Source organism: Meleagris gallopavo, chromosome 1 (assembly GCF_905368555.1).
Source record: "Meleagris gallopavo chromosome 1, MGAL_WU_HG_1.1, whole genome shotgun sequence".
Taxonomy (NCBI): Eukaryota; Metazoa; Chordata; class Aves; order Galliformes; family Phasianidae; genus Meleagris; species Meleagris gallopavo.
Window position 1 is genome coordinate 6,481,606 of NC_139404.1, and position 22,777 is coordinate 6,504,382.

Below are 22,777 nucleotides of genomic sequence, written 5' to 3' on the forward strand. Positions count from 1 at the left end.
TTCCACTGATCCTGCTTGGGGAGGTGTGACCTCCAGCAGAAAAGCTTCTCAGATTGTCCTAATTCAGTCCATTTGCACTCCTCTTCCAGAGTGCTAAAATGGAATGCACAGTTGGGTAATGCAACTCAGCAGGAGGTAGGTAAATCAACCTCATGATGTATTTGCCAGATTGTCACCTAATCCCAAGGTTAAGGTGAAGTTTCATGTGAGAAGCACTGTGTTTATTTCCCTTCCTATAAAGTCCATGAATTTGAGTGGAAATGGACCTTACAACAAGATGAACATCACATGTAAAAGCACTCTGGTTTCTGTGTATCCTGTGAATAAAGAACAAATTATTGTCCAGTCTGTGCATGGTATATCTAAATTGCTAAGTTATTAATACAAAATGTCCCCATCCAAACACAGAAATAATTACTGCTGAGTTACAGAGGTGGGCTTAATTATGCTATTGATTAGCTGCCAGCTCCACAGTCCTAGCAAGCAGAAACTAGAAGTGCAATTGGCGTAAGAACCAAAGTGCTGAACACACAAAAATTGAAAACATAATATGTCTAAACCCTGGAAGGGCTGATCAGAGTAAGGAGAAGGGATAGAAATGCTATATTTGTTTTTTTTCATTAATATTCAGTGTGTTCTAAAAGCTTCTTGGCCTGCATAATTAACAACTGAGATCTTTGTTTATTCTTTTTCCTGTTCAGAGGTGTTAACTTAAAAATATACGTCCTGGGTTGTGACACAGAGAAGACTTTACAATGGCAAGTTGAAGATCTGTTTCTTGATGTAGCATTGTCAGTGATGTGGGACTTAAAACAAGTTCTCTGCCTCTTTCTTCTCTTGTTTCCTGTCTGCTTCTCTGATATTGATCCATCTGTTGTTCAGGTCAGGGAAATGCCCTTGCTGCAATTCTTAACTGTCTCCAGCCCTGAGAAAACTTCAGCTATGCAATACCTTGACACAAGCCATGAAAAATATGGCCTTACTGCAGATACAGAGCGTGACTAGATAAGCTTTGACTATTTAAATGTTTGGATTTTCTCATCATGTTGGCACTTGTTTGGTTTAAAAGCTCAGAATGAGTTAACTTCCCTCTTGGAACAGCCATAAATTAGCAAAGACTTCAGAGCAACGTTCTCGTTAACGTAGTCATTGTTTCTGCTTCAAGTAAGCACTACATTTTACTTTGCTGAGTTCACAGGAAACTTGTGGGTGGTGTGATCCTTGACTTTCCAGTTTTTAATGTAGGCTTTCAAGAACTTAATGTTGTAGTTGTGTGACAGAAGAAATCCCTTTCTAACTGGGATTTCTGTTAAGCAATCAACACTCCTCTTTTGAACAGAAAGTGTAGAGCTAGTACACAGCTTTCTTGCTAATTATTAGAACGTTTGGGCTGCATTTTGTTAAAACTAAATACCCCCCCAAGGCTGCTATAAACAGTAGCAATAGTTTTAATGATAGGGTAGTGCCCTTTCAAAGATAGGCCCATTGTCACTAATAAGCAGAATATAAACCTTAGAAATTCTGTTGAACTTGGGAGATAGTTTCTATGATTCTGCAGTGTAGTGCTGAGCTTTTCAGATCTGCAGATGTCACTGTTGGGATGTTGAACCTCACAGCATTTTTGTGGTTATTAAATAACCATCAGTAGAGATGAAATCAGATATCTGAAGTTCAGCCTTGGTCAAAAGCAACCTCATGCAAAAGCTGTTCTTGGCAGGCACTGTCCTTTGGCACAGGCAGAAGCAGGTGAAACCAACCAAACCAGGATGCTTGTGAAAGTGATCACTTATGAGTAACAAAATGCCTGACTCAAAGAGAGTCAAATATGGCTCTGCTGACACTAAACTTGATTTGTTCATCTAGGAAGTCTTTTTCTTTTTAGTAAGAAGTTGTGAAGCTTTTTTTCCCTGATGTGGAGGGGTGACAGCCTGTGTTCTCCTGATGGAACATAGGAGGCAGTGTTGGCTCATGGAGAAGTGGCTTGGCAATCAGGGTACTTTTTTGCAAGAACAGTACCTTTGCTTAAGACTTGCATATAACATATTTCAAGATAAACAGTTCCACGTGAGGTGATATGGAATGTGATGCCTCAGACATCTTCTGTTCTTGAGGTTTTACTCGCATGCCCATTTTTTCCCTAGGAATTTCCAGTGCAGGTAGTAATACAGAAATGTATCTTTTTTTTTAATTAAGATTTTAAATAAAACTGAGACATCAGTGGAATTGTCTGGTACAAAGTGATTATTTTAGCTCTCATATTGGTAATTGTTTATTCTGTGATGATAATCTCATTTCATTGCTCTCATAGCAGGATGGGTACTGGAGATTTTACAAACCTTCTTAGTCATTTTTCTCAGTGCTGCATGCTGAACTGCACAGCAGCTTCATGTAGGGTGTGCTGTTGTCAGGTGTATGCATTTGGAGATTAATGTGCATTTGCTACTTGAAAGACCTTGATCCTTCTCTTGTTAGATATCTAAGTGTAAATCTATAAACAAGCTGTTGACCACACCACAGTGTCAATAAACAGTGGAATTTAATTCCTTCATGCTTACTAGTATTTAAAATGATAATTTTCAGAGGCTTCAGAAAAGGAAGCTGGTGTATCTTTCAATTTTGTGGTCCTCAGGTCTCTCTGATGCTCCTTCAGTTACCTGAAGATGATGTACTTGAAAGAAACTCTGCTTAGCCTTCTGTCTCTGAAAAGGCTCTGTGTAATGGGTGAACTCAGCTGTCCAGACAGTTAATGCTGGAACAAGTTGCTAAAAAAAAAAAATAATACAAAAGAACAGAAGATATCTCCCCCCTCCACCCTTGTAGCCTCCACCCAAATTATCAGTGCTGAGCAAGGGATAGTTCTGACCTTCTTATAAGGCTGTTTTTTGATAGCTGGAAGAGATTGCATCTAACTGAAATGGAGCAGATTACAGATACCCCAATCTCAAATATGGATTTCTCTGAAAGTTAATGCAGGTCTGAGTGTGCAGGGACTGTGGAACACTGTATTAGGCTTCAGCTGCCTTTTTACCTGTAGTTTATGGTTATTTTGGTGTGTGGGGAATATTTTCCTGAGCATAGTAAGCAGATATGATTGCAATGGGGGGAATTTTGAGGATAGCAAAACTCCAAGCTCTCAGGAGTGTTTCTATTGCCTTGACAGATCTTAAATTGCTGGGAATATAAACTGTAGCTGTTATCTGTATACATAGGCTTACAGATATGTGGTCTCTGATTTACTTTTGGAAAGCATGCTCTTCTCTGTGTGGTGAATATTAAAGCCTAAACTAAAAATTTATTTCTTCTGGCAGTATACTGAGAAAGCTCTTAGGAGAGCCCTTAGCCTCAGATTGAAGGCTGGGCAGCGTGATGCTTTGCTTGCAAAGTGTAAAGGCTTTGAGCAGCCACATCTTACAGTGCACTGCTTAGAGGAGAGATGTTAGGCTTCTGGATTGCTTAAGTTCAGTGCCAAAGGGAGATAGGAAAAATGTTGCCATTAAAGACTGTTGCTCAGCAGTGACCTTTTGCTCAGTTCTGCTCATCAAAGTAGTTTGTTGCCAGTAAGGTCAGGAAGTGTGTTTGGATGGAAGATTTATGTTCTCTTGCAATAATTCCTGTAAGTTTCAAAGGGAATTATCAAAACTTGCTGTATAATAGCAAAAATGTATGTAGAAATTGTCTTGGATATAACTGTCTCTGTTCTTGGTAGTTCCTGGATGGTGGCACACAGTGAGCTGCTCACAAGGGACAAAACCTCGACATCTGCTTGCAGTTATGGAAGTGGTTTTGTTCATTTTCACTCTCAGGAGATTTCTACGAGTATTTCTTAAGGCTCTTTAATTTAGCAAAACACCATGCTGTGGAATCAGTAGGAACCAGTAGTATTGAGCAGCACTGCTTTGCATCTCCTGTTCATAGAAATGAAAATAATCCTGAACTGCTGCAAGGCACGGTGATGTGTCTCAGGTATCTGGTTTAGGAAGTTAGTGTTAACAATTCCATCAAGTTTCATTGCAGCATATTTTCCCTAGTGCTCTTAGTGTTCATTTTGTGCTTGAGAATCCAGTTATGCCTGCACATCAAAAAAGGAGCAGCACTGTTGATTCAAGCAAAAGACTCAACGTTGAGTAAGCACTCATGTTTTAGCCAAGTTCCTGTGCAAATTTAGGCTTTTCCAAACTACACTACATGAAAAAAAGATGATTGTTTATAATTATGTAAAGTAGTTTTGTTTTGTCTCTGACACCACTGAAGTTGCTTGCTTTATCTGTCTTGGAGGTAATTTAGCTGTGGTTTTGGAATTAACATTTTTGGAGTAATTTTTCCTCACTGTGGCTAGAGTCTTATATCTAAAATCATATTTTGATGCCTGTGACTCTTCCAGATTTATTCACTGTACTGATGACTCCCCTGATCCTCCCTTGAACTATGAGGTAAGACTTTCTGTATGATTTCTAGGTTAACTTAAGTGAATTACATGTGGGCAGGCAGCCACTTGTGCTTGAGTATGTGCCCAAAAATAATTTCTTGTTTGTTTTGTGTTGCTGGGGAAGTGTGATTAAGAACTGGAGGTCATTAGGTATTCATTTAGTTGTGGGTCAGAGTCAAGCTGAAATTCAGATGTGTGAAGCTTCCTTGCAGCTTTCTGTTTTTGTCTGTCTGGTTTTGCCAGGAAGCTGAAGCTCAGAAGCTGAGAGTTGTATGTTCCCTATAATGTGCTTCTTGGGAACATCATGTTTGAGGTTACTAAGAGAAGCTAGCTGTTATGGCTGGGGTTTGCAGCTGATTACTAAGAACTGAAATGGTCTATATTATCTCATTAGATATGCTTTCTGCTGCATTAAAATATTTTGTTAGCAACTCAGATATTGCATTAAACAGTTCTTGTGGTGCTATCAGTTTTATGATAGCATCTAGTTATGTCTCTAATAATTTTTATGTAAATACAGCTTTTTGTCATCATCCCTTGGGTTTAAAAGGGCTTTAGGAAAGTGCATGAGCACTGTTTTGAAGCACTATCTTAATGGGCTTGAAAGATACAGAAGAGTCTTTTGTATTTACTTTGTAGTTTGGAACATTTGGTTATTGATTTTTCTTTTTATACTGCAGTTGATAGTGCTGGGAGTTTCCAGTGCCCACAAGCAGTAACTGAGACCCTTGAAAGAATGGATGCATCTGAATGCTTCAATTTAGGAAAAGCAGAGACTGTTGGAGATATGCTTTAATTAATGGGCATTCTCTCCTGTTCATGATAATAGTTTGGTTACTATTTAGTTCCTGTGTCCTTATTTTAACCAGTTTGTGCTTTCAGAGGCATCACAGAATTCTGCTTGGGTGTATACCACAATAGAGCTTCATCTGGTTAAACTGAGTTCTGCCCATCAGCTCTTTTGACTAGAGAGCAACTTTCTGCCAATTCCATGGCAGATTTATTGTGCCATGGTTTTCTGCTTTCCATGCTTTATAATTAATACAACTTAGAAGTTGTTTTATGAATAATTTCATGTTTAAATTCTCTGTGCTCAGAGCCAGGTAAGATGTGAGATAAAATTGGGTTTGTGGTGTGCTGTCAAATGTGGTTGTGAAAACCTCAGTGGCTGGAGGCTGTTGAGATGCTGGACTGTCCTCATGGTAAGAAAGTTTCTTCCTGTGAATAGTCTGAACTTTCTTCTTTCAACTTACAACTTCTCATCCTCCCATGAAGGACTTCATGACCATCTGATGTAGTTGGTGCTCATGGCCTATTTCTGTGCAGTCACAGAGGGCTTATGTATATAACAACTATATTCAGGGGTCTTGAAAGTGGAACTCCAGATGTATACATTAACAATATAGCATGCATCAAACATGTAATTGTGGGAAGAAGTGGCATTTACTAAATTATTTTCTGGATATCAGTGTTTAAATACATTGGCCTTCAGAAAAGGGGGCTCTAAACTGAGAAATTATTGCCTATTAGGATAATTTTTATTTTTGCATTCTCATCGTGTATAAATTAATGCTGAGTCAAATTCTTTTGAGTATTTCCTACGATAATTGTATGAACTGATCTTGTGGGTGGCAGCCTTGCCCATGGCTGTGGGATCTTTAAGGTCCTTCCAACCCAAGCCATTCCATGTTTGTATGAACTGCAGGGCAAGATTGTTTTGTCGTCTGATATAAGAATTAACATCAGAGATTGTCTTACTATTGCAGCAAAACTGCTGAAAGATCTAGAAGATATCCCTGTTTAAGTAAAAGAAGTTACCCTCTGAAACAATATTTTGTCATTTCTTTTCCCTTCACAGCTTGTTCTTCGCAAATGGTGTGAACTAATTCCTGGTGCAGAATTCAGATGCTTTGTCAAGGAAAACAAGCTAATAGGTGAGAAGTAGAGATTAAATTATTAGATGAAGTTCTTAAAAATTTCTCTGATTTCTTGAATTGGTGCTGAATCTGAACACATTCTTCTTTATCACTCTCAATTTGGGAATTAATGTCTGTAATCTTAAATGTGGCGTGTCAGTTTTCTCCCTCCACAGTCTTTGAAAGCCTGATGCCATAGTAAGCCCAATATGACAGTGGGAATATTCGTGGTTCTAATGGTTAATTCAGGAACCTCATCCAGAGGCTGTTTTGTAAGGGATTCCTTTATATTCAGGAGAGAATTTAAATCATACCCGACCTGCAGATCCAATTCAGAGGCAGTTAGTTGTTATGTTGATTAAATGTGACCACACTCGAATGTTAAATTCAGAAAGTTGTGGAGGTCAGAATACATCCACAAGTGTACCACGTGTCTGAATTCAAACTATATTTCATGTATTGCTCTAGATATGTTGAGTAGCCTCTCCTGTGACTGGAGCCTAGACAACTACTGCACATACAGGTGCTCGAACTGAGGAGTTTAAATGCAGCTGGAGTATCACTCTGGAGTTTGAATCCCTTTTTGATGTGTGCTACTGTGGAATCTTTAAAGGATGAAAAGAAATGAAAATGGCACAGGATTGGACCACGTAATAGTCCTTAACAAGAACCATTCTGCTTGAACTCTTCTAACAAAGTGTTGTAGCAGCGATGTTGCAAAGCTGTAATCCAGAATTAATAGGAAGGAAAGTGATTTTCTTTTTCTCTAAAAGAAAAGCAAGTTTGTTCACTTTTTGTCCCATACCTACATATTCACAAGCACCAAGATGGACACATGTAAGTGATATGTCCAGGATTCTTAATGATACAGTGGTGAAGGGATATTATGTAGTCCTCATTGTTTCTCCTGACATCTTAGAGCACAGTTACTACATGCTAGTACAGCACATGCCTTTTTGTACCTGTTAGGAGCTGTCAGTAATTTCTCTTCATCCTGTCCCACCTTATTCAGTCACTAGGAACTTACTTCCTGTCCTTTGTCTCTTGATCAGGGTGTTCTATGAACTGCACGGAGACTTTTTGGGGATCTGCTAATCTGGGTGTTGTCTGTTTGTGCCGACTGCAGGCTTTATTGCACTTCTTTGTAACAGAGTTTATTTTGCTAATAGCTGAGGTTATCCATTAATCCTGCATTACTTAATGATATTGACGTAACTTCTTGAAAGAGGAAGAGCAGAATCCTGTCCTATTAAGTGATTTTTATGATTCTGTTCAGCCTGGAGAAGAGAAGGCTCTGAGGTGACCTGAGAGCAGCATTTCAGTACCTAAAGAGCAGCTAGAGGAAAGAAGTGGACAGACTTTAGCAAGATCTGCTGTGATAGAGCAAAGGAAAATAATTTCAAGCTTCAAGAGAGTAGATTTAAGTTAGATATACAGAAGAAGTCTTTTACAGTGAAGGTGATGAGGCACAGGAGCAGGTTGCCACAGATGTGGTGCATGTTCCATCCCTGGAGACATTCATGGTGAGGCTGAATGGGGCTCTGAGCGACCTGATATCACTGTAGATGTCCCTGTTCACTGCAGAGGAGTTTAACTAGATAACCTCTAAAGGTTCTTTCCAACTTAAACAATTCTATGGTTCTAAGTGCTACTAGAACACAACTGCCAGTGATATGCATCACTGTAATGAATTCTAAAACATTTGAAAGTAGATCTATTACAGAATGCGTATGTGTGCATAATATGTATGCTTGAGAAAGAGAGTGATACTTACTTTCAAATACCCCAAGGCATTTATACTCTGCCTAATTAAACATTCTGCACATTGCATTAGTAAGTTTTGAAACCTGGGGAATTTACCAGTATGGGTTATTTTACAAGCACGCCAACTGCATTTCCTAAGACTTCCAAGTTTTTTTGCACAATATGTTCCCATGTTCTTAAAATTAATGAGCCTGTCAGTCAAGCTAAGGCTTGATACTTGCAAAGTGTAGTGAGTGCTTTTCCAGTTAGAAATCTGCATTCCCTGCAGTGCTGCCATCTCTTACTTTTTGTTTTTAGGCTTTGCAGTGGTATTCATAATTCAAAGTTCCACTTAAGATGTAAACTTTATACGGACATTTTTGAAAGAGCTCATCTTTGGAGGTGGTCAGCTTTGTCCTAAAGTAAGACTTGGTCTCTGTGTTTTACATATGGTTAAGAGTACACTGCCATCACTGATGCATCTTCTGTGGGAGATTCTGGCTTTTTTTCCTCCATAAATACTACAGGTTACTCAACTTGCAGTGAGGCATAGGTCTTAATTTGTCATTTGTCCAGCAGAGTGTTGCAGTGGTTTATGTTGACATATCCTGGATGAGAACTTTTGTCATTTAAGATGGAGTGTTTAATACTGTTGATGTTGACACAAACTATCATCTTGCATTCAAACAAATGCCTGAAACAAAGTGCTTGTGATGTAGTTGGGATGGTTTATCTCATGTCAGAAACAGAAGAAAGCCCTCAGGTGGGCACAAAGATACCAGATAATGTCGCTTTGATTCTAGGATTTAAGGTTTCAATTCTTGTGTCTTATCAAACAGGTAGGTGTTATTTCATGCTTAATGAGTAGGTTAAAGGAGAATCTTTATGATATGTCCAATTTTGTTCTCTTTGCTAATTGGCAAACCTGGCCTCTCCCCCTTTCATTTCACTCTTCTAAATGGAAGTGTTTTTCACTGAAGTAAACAAGGTTGAATGAAACAGAAAAGACAAGACATGGAAATGTAAACTCAGGCAAAGACTACTTCTGAAACTCACTTAAAAATAGCGAGAGTGTGTGCATGTAAACTGAGGTTCATCAAACATAGGGCAGAACTGTACAAGGAGAAAGTTTGTAATGGCAATGCTTCCAATACTGGAGAATAAAACCAAATGGCAGGTCATAGTTAATGGTTGAAACCTGGAAGAGAACCTTGTCTCTTGAAATAGTGGTGATAATGTTTGTACTCTTACAACTGTGATCTTTGTGATTGTTTTTTGCATTTGTTTGTTTTTTCCATGTCTAAAGCTCTTCATAGTCAATTAAATTTTTTGCCAGGTATATCACAGAGGGACTACACTCAATACTATGACCATATCTCTAAGCAGCACGAGGAGATCTGTAGATCAATACAGGAGTTTTTCAAGAAACACATACAGTATAAATTCTTGGATGAAGACTGTAAGTATCTTCAGATTTCAGTTACAAAAGGGAACGTAGGGAGGGGAGGAGGGGTTGAGGAAGGTTTATAAGGACATTCTGCACTTGTAGTACAAAGACTTAGCAAACAAAAGATTTGTTTGCTTGCTGTTTATTTTCTTCAAAGGTTTTTTCCCCCTTATGCTTGTTTCTAAACAAGAAAAAATCAGCATCTGAGTAACAAGATAAGAAATACTTAACAAAAGGCATTCAATATTAAGGAAAAATACTTATGAAGATGTTTTATGCTAAATATTGGTGTATTCTCTCAAGAAAAGATCTAGAAGTTTATTTTCAAGAACTTATACAAATTTCTATTAGAATATCGATGTACAGCATTTTGTCTGCTCAAACTTTGGAATGGTATTTGAGATTCTGCCATACCTAAGCAACCTAATTCAATTGTCTCAGTTTGTAAACATGAAATCCTTTACAAATTTTATCAGTAATAATCTCACTAAATCATGTCAGGAAACTAAGGTAGTGTTTTGTTGTGACATGTAATCAAGATGGGTGAAAAATATGAAGTTATATTGCTCTGGCATGGACCAACCCTCAATTTAGTACAATACATGCACATAAGAATTGTCTTGTCTTTCATAAAAATTTGACTACTCAACCATTAGGTAAGTTTTGAGCATGGTTAATAAGTTTGCTATTTGAGTGCCATGGTTACTCAAATCTTTTCTGTCTGACTTTCTGAAAGGATTCCTTCTAATGCCAGTCTTTTTTTACTGACATTAAAAAAAAAAAATGGCTCTGCATGATTCTTTCAGTCTGGATATAATATATAATTATTATACTAATTTATCAGATCTGTAGCCCTAACATTTTGAAGTAAAATCAATCATACAGATCTGACATTATGATTACTGTTTTAATTTTCCTCTGTGTCCCAACATAATTTCAGCCTGTATGTAATCAGCTGATAGATAATAATTCAGGGCACTATTTTTAGAAATTGATGCCCAGATTTCAGTTCTGAAACTGCTGCCTAGTGAACTGAAAGGTCTGAAGTGTTATCCTATGTAAAGTAGGTTAAACTGTGCCATCCAAATTACCTTCTAGGGAAATGAGGTTTCAGGGTCACCTTCTGGGATGGAGGTTTGTCAGCCTTTTGGTCTTGGTCACTAAACATGGGTAGCCCTTCCTGCTGCAGAGAAATGCCATACAGAAAACATTTTCTGCAGGTTTTTTTCCCCATACCTTCCCTACCCCCAACCATATCTCTGCTTCCACTGTCTAGCAGCATATTTGTTGTTAACAATGAAAGTCTGTGTTTGTTTGCCTTCAGAAGGAAAGGTATTGTAGCTCTTTCCCTGACTTCTTGCTTTGCTGGGGCTTTCAGTGCTGTTTGCTCTGCTTTTTCCAGTTGGTCTGTTAGTATCTCCAGATGGAAGAATTGAGTCAGAGCAGCTGAAGCATTGCAGAGTTGGAGCAGTAAGATAACAGATGGGCAAATGCATTTTAAATACTTTTAAATGGTGTTAGAACCTTCTAAAATCCTTTCATAGGAGCCCAATGAAAACATACCTCCAGAGGTATTGATGCTTGCCACAGAGCCATACCTTCACTTGCATTGAGTTCTGAGCAATTGGAGGTTAAGTTTTACTCCAGTCTCACTGGCACGCAGCTCGCTTCTCCTCAGTTGGTCCCTAAAGAAGGAACAGTGCAAGTTTTCCTCTCTGTTTGCTGTTTATCAGTGTCTTAAATTAGTCACCAATGTGCAATCAGTCTTAGTGGGGTTGTAAATCCCACTCAGTCTCAGTGATTAATGATCACTTCTGCCATAGGCTTGCTCCAAGCTGACAGGCGTTGTTTTATAATGGAACTCAGATGAAAATGTTTTGTGTTGAACACAGCACAAGCAACAAGTTCAGTTGAACAGCTGTGGAAGAAATCTAGAGCTGCTGTGCTTATCCTGGCATCGGTGACTTAGTCACTGAAGGTTTGTCTTACTGAGAAAGTCCCAGCACTTAATTCTAGAGGGTCATTTTAAATTGACTGAGCTTGTGCAAAAAGATTTCTAGGCCTTATGGTCAAAAACAATGATGTGACTGGTTTTGGCCCTGAGTTTTGCCTTAGTGCAGCCAACTTAGCACAAAGCATGAGGTTAAGCTGCTGAGCAGCTTTACATGCATGGACACAATCTATCAACTTGTCTGCTATTGACAGGCAACTTCCTGAGGAGCTGCTGGGGCTCAAGTATTCTTCAGTCATATCCTGAGTTTAGTTTATCTTATGTGAATTGGGAAATCTCTTAGCTGAAATATTCCCTTCCTCATTAGTGAAGAAAGTGACAATACAGCATTTGTCTGAGTTTTTTCTAATTCTGGCTTTTCTTTCCTCTGCTGAACTGGTACAGTTTCTGCATGCACTCGTGCCTGAATACTTATCTGTAGATTTTTCCATAGTTGAATAGAAAGACAAATCAAAGGTTTGCTTAATACAGAACAGAAGCTACGAGAAGCATGTACAAAGATTTATGCTTAATTAACCAATGGGAGTGGCACTAATGTAACTACACAAAGCAGCTTGACTTAAATCACTGAGATTTTTTGAAAGAGCTGTTGATAACCAGTAGGTGTGCAGTGTCTGCTCTGTGCTACTTTAAACATAGCCCTTTCAGTGCCTCATCTTCAGCATGCCCACTGACCCCTTTGTTCCTACAACCTGTTAGTCTTGTTATCTGCTGAAATCCTAACCTTTTTAGAAGCAGGATCTTTCTCTCATTAAATGTGATGTCTAGCACAGTGGAGGCCTATCCTTCCATGAAATGTCTCAGTTCTGCTGTAAAACAAACAGCAGTAATGTAGGCGAGAAGCTTTTCTCTATGCTAAGAGTTTATCCGATTATCTCCATTGGGAGGAAAAACGAACAAAACAAGCCAGAACTAAATGAAAAAGCCCAGCAGACACTCTGTCAGTGTATTAACAATAGTTCTTGAAAATTTTCAACTTGCTCTTGGAAATTAACCTAATTCTAGCTTGCAGTTCTTTAGATGTATTGACTTTGCCAATTATGTAGCGTACACCAATATCTATTTAGAATCATAGAATGGCTTGAGTTGGAAGGGACCTCATAGATCATCAAGTTCCGACCTCCCTGTCATAGGTAGGGTTGCCAGCTGATAGGTCAAGTACAAGATTGGGCTGCCCAGGGCCCCATCCAGCCTGTCTTTGATCACCTCCAGGGATAGGGGAACCACAACCTCTCTGGGCAGCCTGTGGCAGCACCTCAACATCCCCCTCAGAGAAAAAATTCTCTCTGACATCTAATCTGAATCTCCCCTCCTTTCATTTAAAACCATTTCCCCTTGTCTACTCATTATCTGTCTGTGTAAAAAGTTGATTTTCCTCCTGTTTATAATCTCCCTTTAAATATTGAAAGGCCGTAATGAGGTCTCCCTGCAGCTTTCTCTCTTCTCCAGGGGAGTTTTAGACATCTTCTGGGAAATTGTATCTTTCAAGGTTAACTTTTTTTTCTCTCTTTTTCAGTTGTTTTTGATGTGTACCGAGACAGCAGGGTAAGTGAACAACAGATTGTTTATTTCTTTAGCAATTAATTTTGTTCTATGGAAGCTGTACCTGAAACCCTAGAGAGAGGAATCAAATAATAGCTGCTTCTTCCTAGAAGTGATCCTGGCAAAAAAAAAAAAAAAGAGCTACCTGGTTTTATCATTCTGTTCCTGAATTCCTTTTCAGTGTTTGATTCTGTCAATGGGAGGAAAGTGATAGAGTTAAGGTTGTATGTCCTTGCTAGTGATGTAATTATTTAGTAAATATTTTCTTCCAGACAAGTAGTCTGTCTTCAAGCTCGTAACTTTAGCTTCAGCTGTAGCTGTGTCTGAATTTGTGTCCAGAAGAAGGCCATGAAGATGATCAGAGGGCTGGAGCACCTCTCCTACAAAGAAAAGCTCAGAGATGGGCTTGTACAGCCTGGAGAATGGGAAGCTCTGGAGAGACTTTTTTGTAGCCTGCCAGTAACTGGGAGGGATTGTAGAATCATAGAATGGCCTGGGTTGAAAAGGACCACAATATCTCATTTCGACCCCCTGCTATGTGCAGGGTCACCAACCAGCAGAGCAGGCTGCCCAGAGCCACATCCAGCCTGGTCTTGAATGCCTCCAGGGAGCATCCCCTCCAGGGATGGGGCTTCCACAACCTCCTTGGGCAACCTGTTCCAGTGTGTCACCACCCTCTGTGTGGAAAAACTTCCTCCTAATATCTAACCTAAACCTCCCATGTCTCCGTTTAAGACCATTCCCCCTTGTCCTATCACTGTCCACCCTCATAAACAGCCATTCCCCCTCCTGTTTATATGCTCCCTTCAAGTACTGGAAGGCCACAATGAGGTCTCCCTGGAGCCTTCTCCAAGCTAAACAAGCCCAGTTCCCTCAACCTTTCATCACAGGAGAGGTGCTCCAGCCCTCTGATCATCTTAGTGCCCTCCTCTGGACCTGCTCCAAGAGCTCCCCATCCTTCCTGTGCTGGGGGCCCCAGGCCTGGATGCAGTACTGCAGATGGGGCCTCACAAGAGCTGAGTAGAGGGGGACAATCACCTCCCTCTCCCTGCTGGTCACCCCTTTTTTTTAATGCAGCCCAGAACACAGTTGGTCTTCCGGGCTGCAAGTGCACACTGCTGGCTCATGTCCAGCTTCTCATCTACCGGACCCCCCAAATCCTTCTCCGCGGGGCTGCTCTCCAGGAGATCTTTCCCCAGTTTGTGCAGCACCCTGTACTTGGCCTTATTGAACCTCATTGAGTTTTCATGAGCCCACTTCTCCAGCCTGTCCAGGTCCCTTTGGATGGCTTCCCTTCCAGTGTATGGACTGCACCACTCAGCTTGCTGAGGGTGCACTCGATGCCATCATCTGCAACATTGATGAAGATATTGAAGAGCACTGGTTCAAAGACTGACCCCTGAGGGACACTGCTTGTGATCAGCCTCCACTCTGACACAGAACCATTGATCACAACCCTTAGGCTGCATCCAGACAGCTAATTCCTAATCCATCAAACTATTAAAAACAGAAGGGAGGCTGACTTTATAAACAGTCTGCTAATGATAGAACAGGGAAGAATGTCTTTAAACTAGAAGTCAGGTGGTAGGAAGACATTCTTTAATTGAAGGGTGGTGAGGCACTGGCACTACTGCCCAGAGAAACTGAGGGGTGCCCCTCCGGTGTTTGAGGTCAGGTTGGATGGAGCCCTGAGCATCCTGAGCTGGTTGATGGCAACCCTGTCTGCAGTGGGGCTTGGAACTTTAGGATCCCTTCTAACTCAAGGCATTCTGTGATTATCTGAATTGCATTCTATTGAAGGCAATTTAGATGTCTTTTTTAAGATGGATACTTAATATTGTACAATATTACCAGATGGGATGCCATTCAGAGGGACCCCTAGACAAGCTTGAGCAGTGGGCCCAGGAGAACCTTGTGAGGTTCAACAAATTCAAATGCAAGATCTTGCATGAGGGAGAGCTACAAAGGTGATCCAAGAGATGGAACACCTCTCCTATGAGGACAGGCTGAGAGAACTGGGGCTGTTTAATCTGGAGATGAGAAGGCTGTGAGGTGACCTGAGTGTGGTCTTTCAGTATCCAAAGAGGAAAGAAGGGGGCAAACTTTTTAGCAGGGTCTGTGGTGATAGAACAAGGGAAAATGGCTTCAAGCTTAAAGAGGATAGATTTAGGTTGGATACAAGGAAAAAATCTTCCCCAGTGAGGGTGGTGAGGCACTGGAACAGGTTGCCCAGAGATGTGGTGAATGCCCTGTCCCTGGAGACTTTCGAGGTGAGGATGGGTAAGACCCTGGGCAACCTGATCTAGCTGTAGGTGTTCCTGTTCATTGCAGGAGAGTTGGACTAAATGGCATTTAAAGCTTCCTTCCAGCTCTAAGGATTCTATGATAAATAGCTTAAGTGAAGCACTGCTCACTCTACATAGTGCCTACTATAGATTCTTTTGACAGAAATGTAGCTGAATGTTCAGCTGGAATTAGTAGGCTATTTCAAAAAATGAGGAGGGTGATGTTTTGCTCACTAAAAGAAATTCAGTAGATTCTTAGCAGTTTTTCTTCAAAAAATCATCCCTGTAGCATCTGAACTCATCAAAGTTAATAATTTCTTCAGAGTGTTCTTCAGCAGTTGAAAAATAACTCTTACTCTAGGATCCAAAGGAATGATCATCAAAAGAGTATATGGTTGTTGTATTCCCAATCTAAAGCAGATGGAAGCTATTTTTTTTCTGTTCAAATTGTTCCAGCTGTGCTTCTGAGTGCTCAGCAAGTCGAAACACTGAACATCCAGATAGTGACAGAATGGAGAGAGGTGTCCCATCCTAACTTGAAATGCTAGCCACCTTCACTTCTCCTAGTGTCAACCTGTAGAAACAAAACATAGCTCACATGACATAACAGCACATACGTATTGTCTTAAAAGAGTCCTCAACTGAAAAATCCAAAAGCTGATTTTAGGAATGACATTCAGTCCGTGAGTTAAGTTAGGAATATTTGTAGTTAGTTTGTATAAAAACTTTGACTTCTGCTGAAGTATTTTGTAATTTTGTAATAATAAATCATGCCATAGTTTGTGAAACAGAAACAAAAGAAATGTGTGATGTGGAAAATTACTGTATTGTTACTGAGCCCAGCTTTCACTATAAGTACCTAGAATCAGGCTACAGGCTAAAAGCAGCCATGCTGAATGGCATGTGAAACTTACCTGCCTGCATTCAAATCGTCGGACTTGAGGATGCTGTCAGAGGAAACAAGGAGCAGAGCTTCAGCATCTAACCAAGTCCTGCTTTTGGGTACTCTGCCTCACAACTGAAGTGTGAAGACAGTTTATTTAAGTAAGAGGCTTCAGCCTCTCTGATCTCAAATAAACAGTGTTCATCTGTCAGGATAGAATATATCTGTTTGTAGATAACTCTCAGCACCTTCTACCCTCGTGTCTTGTAAACTGCCAGATAATCCTTTGTGTGTCAAATCCTCCTCCTTTCACACATACTTCTGTGGTTTGCAATTGTATTATTCATTGCTCCCTTTGTATGTGAGATATAGGCAGTGAAAGAGTATTGAGTGTTGCTGAGTCTGATTAATTTCCAGAGCCCATGCTCTTCCTCGGGCTGGTTGCATGGCAACCTCACCTACAGAATGAGAGAAATGTCCAATGTCTGCTTATTTTAAATTCTTTCAACTCTAAAATATTCAGCTTGGAGAAGCTTGTTTCCTTACTGTGGCTGTGGAAGAGAGCAAACCACTCAAACCACTCCACACTTTCTGTAGTTGCTTGAGAGGCTGCAGAGTGGTCTGCCGCAGGTCCGGCTTATTGAGTTGGAATGACAGTGCCTTGGCTTGAGGGCAAACTTTTCTGTGGCTGACCTTTCCTTTTACTCTCTCTTCGCTGAGCTCTTCTGAGCTAGCACCTGGTTTGGCAGGCAGACCTTTTTTTAAGGTAGAAATGCTGTTACACAGTTTTCAAAGCTGGATGATCTGGATACCTAGCCCTAGAGAGGTCATGTTGGAGGACCAGTAGCCTATTTCCATTTGGATCGGCTTTTTTTTTTTTGCACAACAGCTCACAAGCCTCAGTTTCAGCTCCGCTGTAGCTCCAGGTAATACCTCTTACAAGTTCTACACCTTGTAACCATGTTCAAGACGAGTCACTGTGTTATGGAAAATCAGTGCAAAGCTCCAGGCCACTGCAAATTCACAACTCTCTTCTTGTTAACATGCAAACCAGCACTAGCATCTATCTGCCTTGTGAGCATTCTCACTGTGCTTACAGGTGCAGCTGGAGCTAGGGAAATGTAACAGTTTTGTTTGCATTTTATCTTTTAACTTCCTTTAAACAGTCTTTGTCACAAACATTTCCTTTCAGCAGCATACTGCTTAATGCTTTAGAAAAACAAAACATGAAGCTGTCATGATATGGTAAGTTGGGAAATCTATCGGTTCCTGTTTTAGGATGAGGGGAAAAAAAAAAAAGTTATGTAATATCATGATTTTTTTTTTCCTCTCCAGATAAGAACAGCCTTGCTTCTCTGGCTTGTGCATTTCTGTTTTCTCATATGATAAAGATTACTAATGCTAGAAGACTGCAGATAAATAGCTTTACCATCGCTCTTTAGATACGCAGCGTGTATCACCTCAAACAGCATTTAAATCATAAAATTCAAAGTAAGACTTGAATGGGTATTTAACCTAGAGAAAATACAGTTTAGTTACTCACCCAGAGCTATGTACATTCACTTAATGAAACCTGAGAAAGGACATTGTTTGCCACTTTTCATCCATTTGCAACTAATGGAGCTCGGTGTAGATTTAAGATGGTCTTGAGGTGTTGCAGTTGGAGTACCACTGTCTGCAGAGAGAAAGGAAGAAATGTTTCTGTGAGCACCTGAGCAGCCAGATGTTGCTTTCAGTAGTCAAAAACATTTTCCAGTTGTGTTTTTTTTTTTTCCAGGTACATCTTTTCCCTAAGGAAACAATCTTGAATTCCTATTTATAGAAAAAAAAAAGAAGTTTCATGTATTTCGGGTGAGAAAGAGTCTCTAAGAAAGCCTGGCAGGGGGAAATCCTTTATTGAGCATAAATATTTCTGATGTAGGGAAAGATTCTCTGAACTGCAGAACGAACTTTGCCAGCTATTGCTTCTGTCTGTGATTAAATTGGTTCATTAGCTTGTTTTTCTAGAGTGATAGAATGAATCTGAATTTCAGATTCCTCTTCCTGATGCCTTGGAGCCAGTGAGATGTCCCCATTAACAAAAGTAAAACATTGCTTATAATAAGAATTTATGACTGTGTTTCTGGGAGGAACAGAGATGGAAAATGATAGCAGAGCTTGCCCCCTTTTGCTGTCTGTGGTAGTGGTGTTGTAAATTTTGGTTCAGAGGTTTTGCAATTTAGCCATGCAGGTCTGTGCTGTTTCACTCTTCCAAAACAAGTAAGAAACAGTTCAGGTCTGTGTCCTTGCAGTTCCCAGCTTCTTTTGTAGCTGTCTGGTTTTAGCATTGCTCTTATAGTTCGCTGGCTTCTTAAAACTTGCTTTGGGACAGCTGTACTCAACTGATCTACCCTGAGAGGGAGACCAGTATAGGTCTGTACGCAGCCAGGTTGCTGTGTTGGCACAGGTCCCATTTACAAGAAATATCGCTGGTTTCATCTGTGGTGGGACTTCCCCAACCTGCATTACTAACTCAGTATAGATGGTGACAGGCTGTTTTTAGCCTCTAGCAGTTTTCTGCTGTTGTATGGGTTTATATTCGTTTCTTACTCTACAGCCTTAAATGCCTGTGAGCGTGGCTTGGTGGTGTGGGTGGAAGTCTCCATGTTACTCTACGACTGAAGGCTTCAAAGGAATGAATCTACATCTTAGAAAACAGATGGCTGTGGTATAATAGTTAAAGATACATTGAAGTTTGCATCAGGATAGGATCTTTTAAAGACAGAAGATCATTCAGGAAGGAGAGGGAGCAAAGGAAAGTAACATTTTTTAGTAACTGCACAGTTCTCAGGTGTGATTTCCAGTTGGTTTTTAATAAACAAAGTAAATCCCTTCAATCCCACTGATGTTTCAGAAACCTTTGTCTCTTGTTTGGTAGATCTGATTTCTTCTCTACGTGGCAGGTGTTTTGCTAGTTCTCAGTACCGCCTGTATTCATATTTCGTTATGAAGTTTTTGTTTTATTAGATGACACTTCCTTGGGTAAGAAGAGGTGCAGCTTCAGCACAGGGCTATCTTGAGATGGCTCAAGGAACACAGGTCCTTTCTTGCTCCTTGGCAGACTTCTGTTACCTTTAATAAGTCAGGTCAATTCTCTCTGCTTATGTTCTTCAGTTGTAGAATAGGCATGCTCTTGTGCACACTACCAGGACTGTTTGACATATGAATATGTTAGAGATATGGCAGGAGAAATTAGCCTGGACTACTAAGGGTTATATTAAAAATGCCCTTGTGGTTTTTTAAATCTATATCTATGCAGCATCTTTCAGCTTTCATGATCTCCACCAGCAAATTGCAGACCTTTCTCTGTATTTTTACAGTCTGTGAACAAGAACAGCAATCCTTCTAGGCTGGTGAATGTATAGGAGTGCTGAAGTGATTTTTGATGGAAAGCAACTGGGTTTTATTTCTTTATATTTCTTTTTTTTTTTTTTTTTTCTTCCTTGTTCATGCTGTCTGGAGGATTTCTGTGGTTTCACCCTGGCGTAGAACTGCACCTTCTGAAGAGCTGAATTCAGTTTACTTGAGCTCTGTCTGATCTTCTGTCTAAAATAATAACAGTAATAATAAAAATATTAAGTCAGAGCTGGCTGTGTTTTAAAACTGTTTGCCTAATATCAAGTATGTTACAATATTTTCAGCATGTAAGAACAGATGCTTTCGGTTTTGGCATCTATTTTTGACTCCAAAGACCAGGAATCTTACAGTAGTATAAGTGCATGCGTGTTCTGGCTTTATTTAAAACTATGTGACTTGTTTTAATTCTTCTGTTGTTACATTGCAGGGTAAGATTTGGTTAATAGATTTTAATCCGTTTGGAGAAGTAACAGACTCACTGCTGTTTACGTGGGATGAGCTGACCTCTGGGAGAAATCTGAAAGGCGACCAGAGCGAAGGGGAAGCAACAGAACAGGTACAGCTCTGCTGCTAGGGAAGCTGGCTAGCAAATCCAGAAGGCATTAGGGCCTCTGCTGCTTCTTTTTTCATAACTGAATTATGGTGCAAATCCCACTGTAGTAAATGAAAGTCCTCAGCTCTTGAAATGTAAACTCTTTGTGAGTAGAATCAATCTATCTTTCTGACAGTAGTTTATCTCAGTAAGCAGCACCTGCTAGTGTTAAATGCCTACAGTTCCAACCATACAAGCCCATATTGCAGTTTTGATCTCGTTGTGAGGAAGATGCCCTGAAAATTACTTTTACTCAGTTCTAATGTATTTTAAATTTCTTCCGGTCTTTTCAATTTCTTTTAAAATCTGTTGCTTTTCTGTTTATTTGCTTGAAGTTCTGTTTTGTTTATTTATACTTGATAGGAAGCAAGAAGCAGCTTAACTTCTGTATCCTCCTCATATTGAACACTCTCTGGGACACTTTGTCCTTTGGTTGGACTCCCTGGACTTGCAGAGCAATGCTTTTTTATCTCTGTTCCAAGCTGCGTTTTCTGTGTGAAAACAAATAACTTCCCATTAATTTGGAGAAAGGAAGTCTTTTATTTGTTCTCCAGCTTCTTCCTTGTTGTGTGATTGAGATGAGTCCTCACATCTAAATGGGTTCTTGAGTGGCTGGATAGAAAAGAGAAAGCTAGTGTGATCTTATGAAGTACTTGCTATTTGTCTGAGAGATGATTAGTCAGATACTGTGGGCTTCCCTCTGTAACTGAAGTGACATTATTGAGGTTATTTGAGCTTCGCTTTGGTTCCATCACCATTTTCATAACATTGAAAGGGAAATAAACTACTATTTTCTCTTAGTCTCGTGGTGAGTGTAAATTCAGCGATCTCTTCTGCTAGAAGCTATGTCTCCCTTGTTAAAGCACATTTCCAGTTCCAGCTTTCCATGGAGCACCTGAATTTTGTTTTGTGGATTTATTTTTCTGGGTGCCAGGTGCTTTACATAATTTTTCTGGTGTAAGCCTGAGTTAAGAGTAGAATGACTTTTCTTCATGCTGAAGCTTGCATCTGGTAGTAAAATCCGTTGTAAAGTTACTGAACTTCCTTTAAAACGAAGTTACCCACTGCCATGCAATCGGCAATTGTATTGCTTGTCAGTTCTAGAGTATCTTAAATAATATAAATTTCACTTCAATGTATTATGTAAGTTAAACCTGTTGCTAGAATTGGGAATTTAGAGATACTTTTGAATGTTATATAGAGGTATTTTTACCTTCAGTGAATAAATCGGTCAGAAAGCTTAGATCATAGTTTTGATAATACAAACATGGGTTTAAAGAAAGAACCTATGAAGAGGGGCTTAGAGGTATTACTGTAAACTTTTTCTTTTACACACAGTCACGTGGATTTCCTGATAGCTCCATTGCTATGGCACCATTATAAATATACATATTAAACACATTTCTACAGTGTATCATTTTTTTAACTTTGAAGTGAGGAAATGAATGTATTTGACTGTTAGTAACATTTTAACTCTTGCTTTTAATTGCATGGTTTTTAATGACAAAATATAAAATTGTTAAAAAGTGCAAGGTGAGTCGACTGAAGGCTAAATAAGCTCTTCTGCAAGGTGACTCAGATACTATAATGGAGGAGTTCAAATGATTTTCGTAGTTTTACTCAGACATTGTTTTTGTATTATCCATCATTCTTTTCCAAAGGACTATCCAGTTTTTCGTTGTACAAACAGTCAAGTTACTGTCCAGCCCAGCCCATACCTGAGTTACCGACTGCCAAAAGATTTTGTGGACCTGTCTACAGGAGAGGATGTTCACAAATTAATTGACTTTCTTAAACTGGTAAGAGTTACCAGAAAATTTTTACTTACTATCCCTGTAAAGTGGTAACATCTAAGTGCCTGAAACTGCTTTTGTAATGAGCATAGGTTACGTGTATACATATGAAATGTATGGGTTGGTTAAGTATGTATGTATGCATGTATTTTCTTTCATTGATGAAGCTCTCTTTTTGATCTCGCTTCATTTAATTAATTTTATCTTTAGGGGAAGCAATGAGTGTAGGTTCACACTCAAGAACCTTGTGGGTTTCTTTTCTTATTGAAATGTAAATATAAATGTAGTCTAAATGGAAATATATATTTTTAATAGCTGAAGTTGATGCATCTCAGAACTTTAGAAGTTACAAGATAAATATATTAGGAAAAATGAGATTCCTTTCTTCCTTCAATAACAGTGACATGGAAGTGTGACTCTTTTAAGTGTGGGGAGAGAAGGCAGATTGCCTTCATCCTGATTACTGACTTCTACCAGTTAGTTAATTGGGGGTGCAAATCTCGTTCTTTGGTCTAAATAAAATCCAGTAGTTTGGGATAAGGGAGAGGGCTGCCATTGCTGGAAACATTCTCTTATACCATTCAAAAATAGCTTAGAAACGAGGTTGTTATCTAATATCCATTTTATCTTTGATGTTCTTGTGATTTATTAGTGCTCTCACTTCACACAACTGTATTATAGAATGGAATCATAGAATGGTTTAGGTTGGAAGGGACCTTTAAGGTCACCTGGTTCCAACCCCC

At 39.6% G+C, this 22,777-nt stretch overlaps 1 protein-coding gene across 1 annotated transcript in view; it reads left to right on the forward strand.

The window, feature by feature from the left end:
- CDC123 (cell division cycle 123) overlaps positions 1-22,777 on the forward strand; it is a 37,990-nt gene that overhangs the window by 11,788 nt on the left and 3,425 nt on the right. The window contains exons 7-12 of the mRNA XM_003201858.4: positions 4,382-4,430; positions 6,285-6,360; positions 9,422-9,544; positions 13,060-13,088; positions 20,077-20,205; positions 21,903-22,040. Coding sequence (XP_003201906.1) covers positions 4,382-4,430; positions 6,285-6,360; positions 9,422-9,544; positions 13,060-13,088; positions 20,077-20,205; positions 21,903-22,040 — 544 coding nt within the window. The remainder of the gene's footprint in view (positions 1-4,381; positions 4,431-6,284; positions 6,361-9,421; positions 9,545-13,059; positions 13,089-20,076; positions 20,206-21,902; positions 22,041-22,777) is intronic.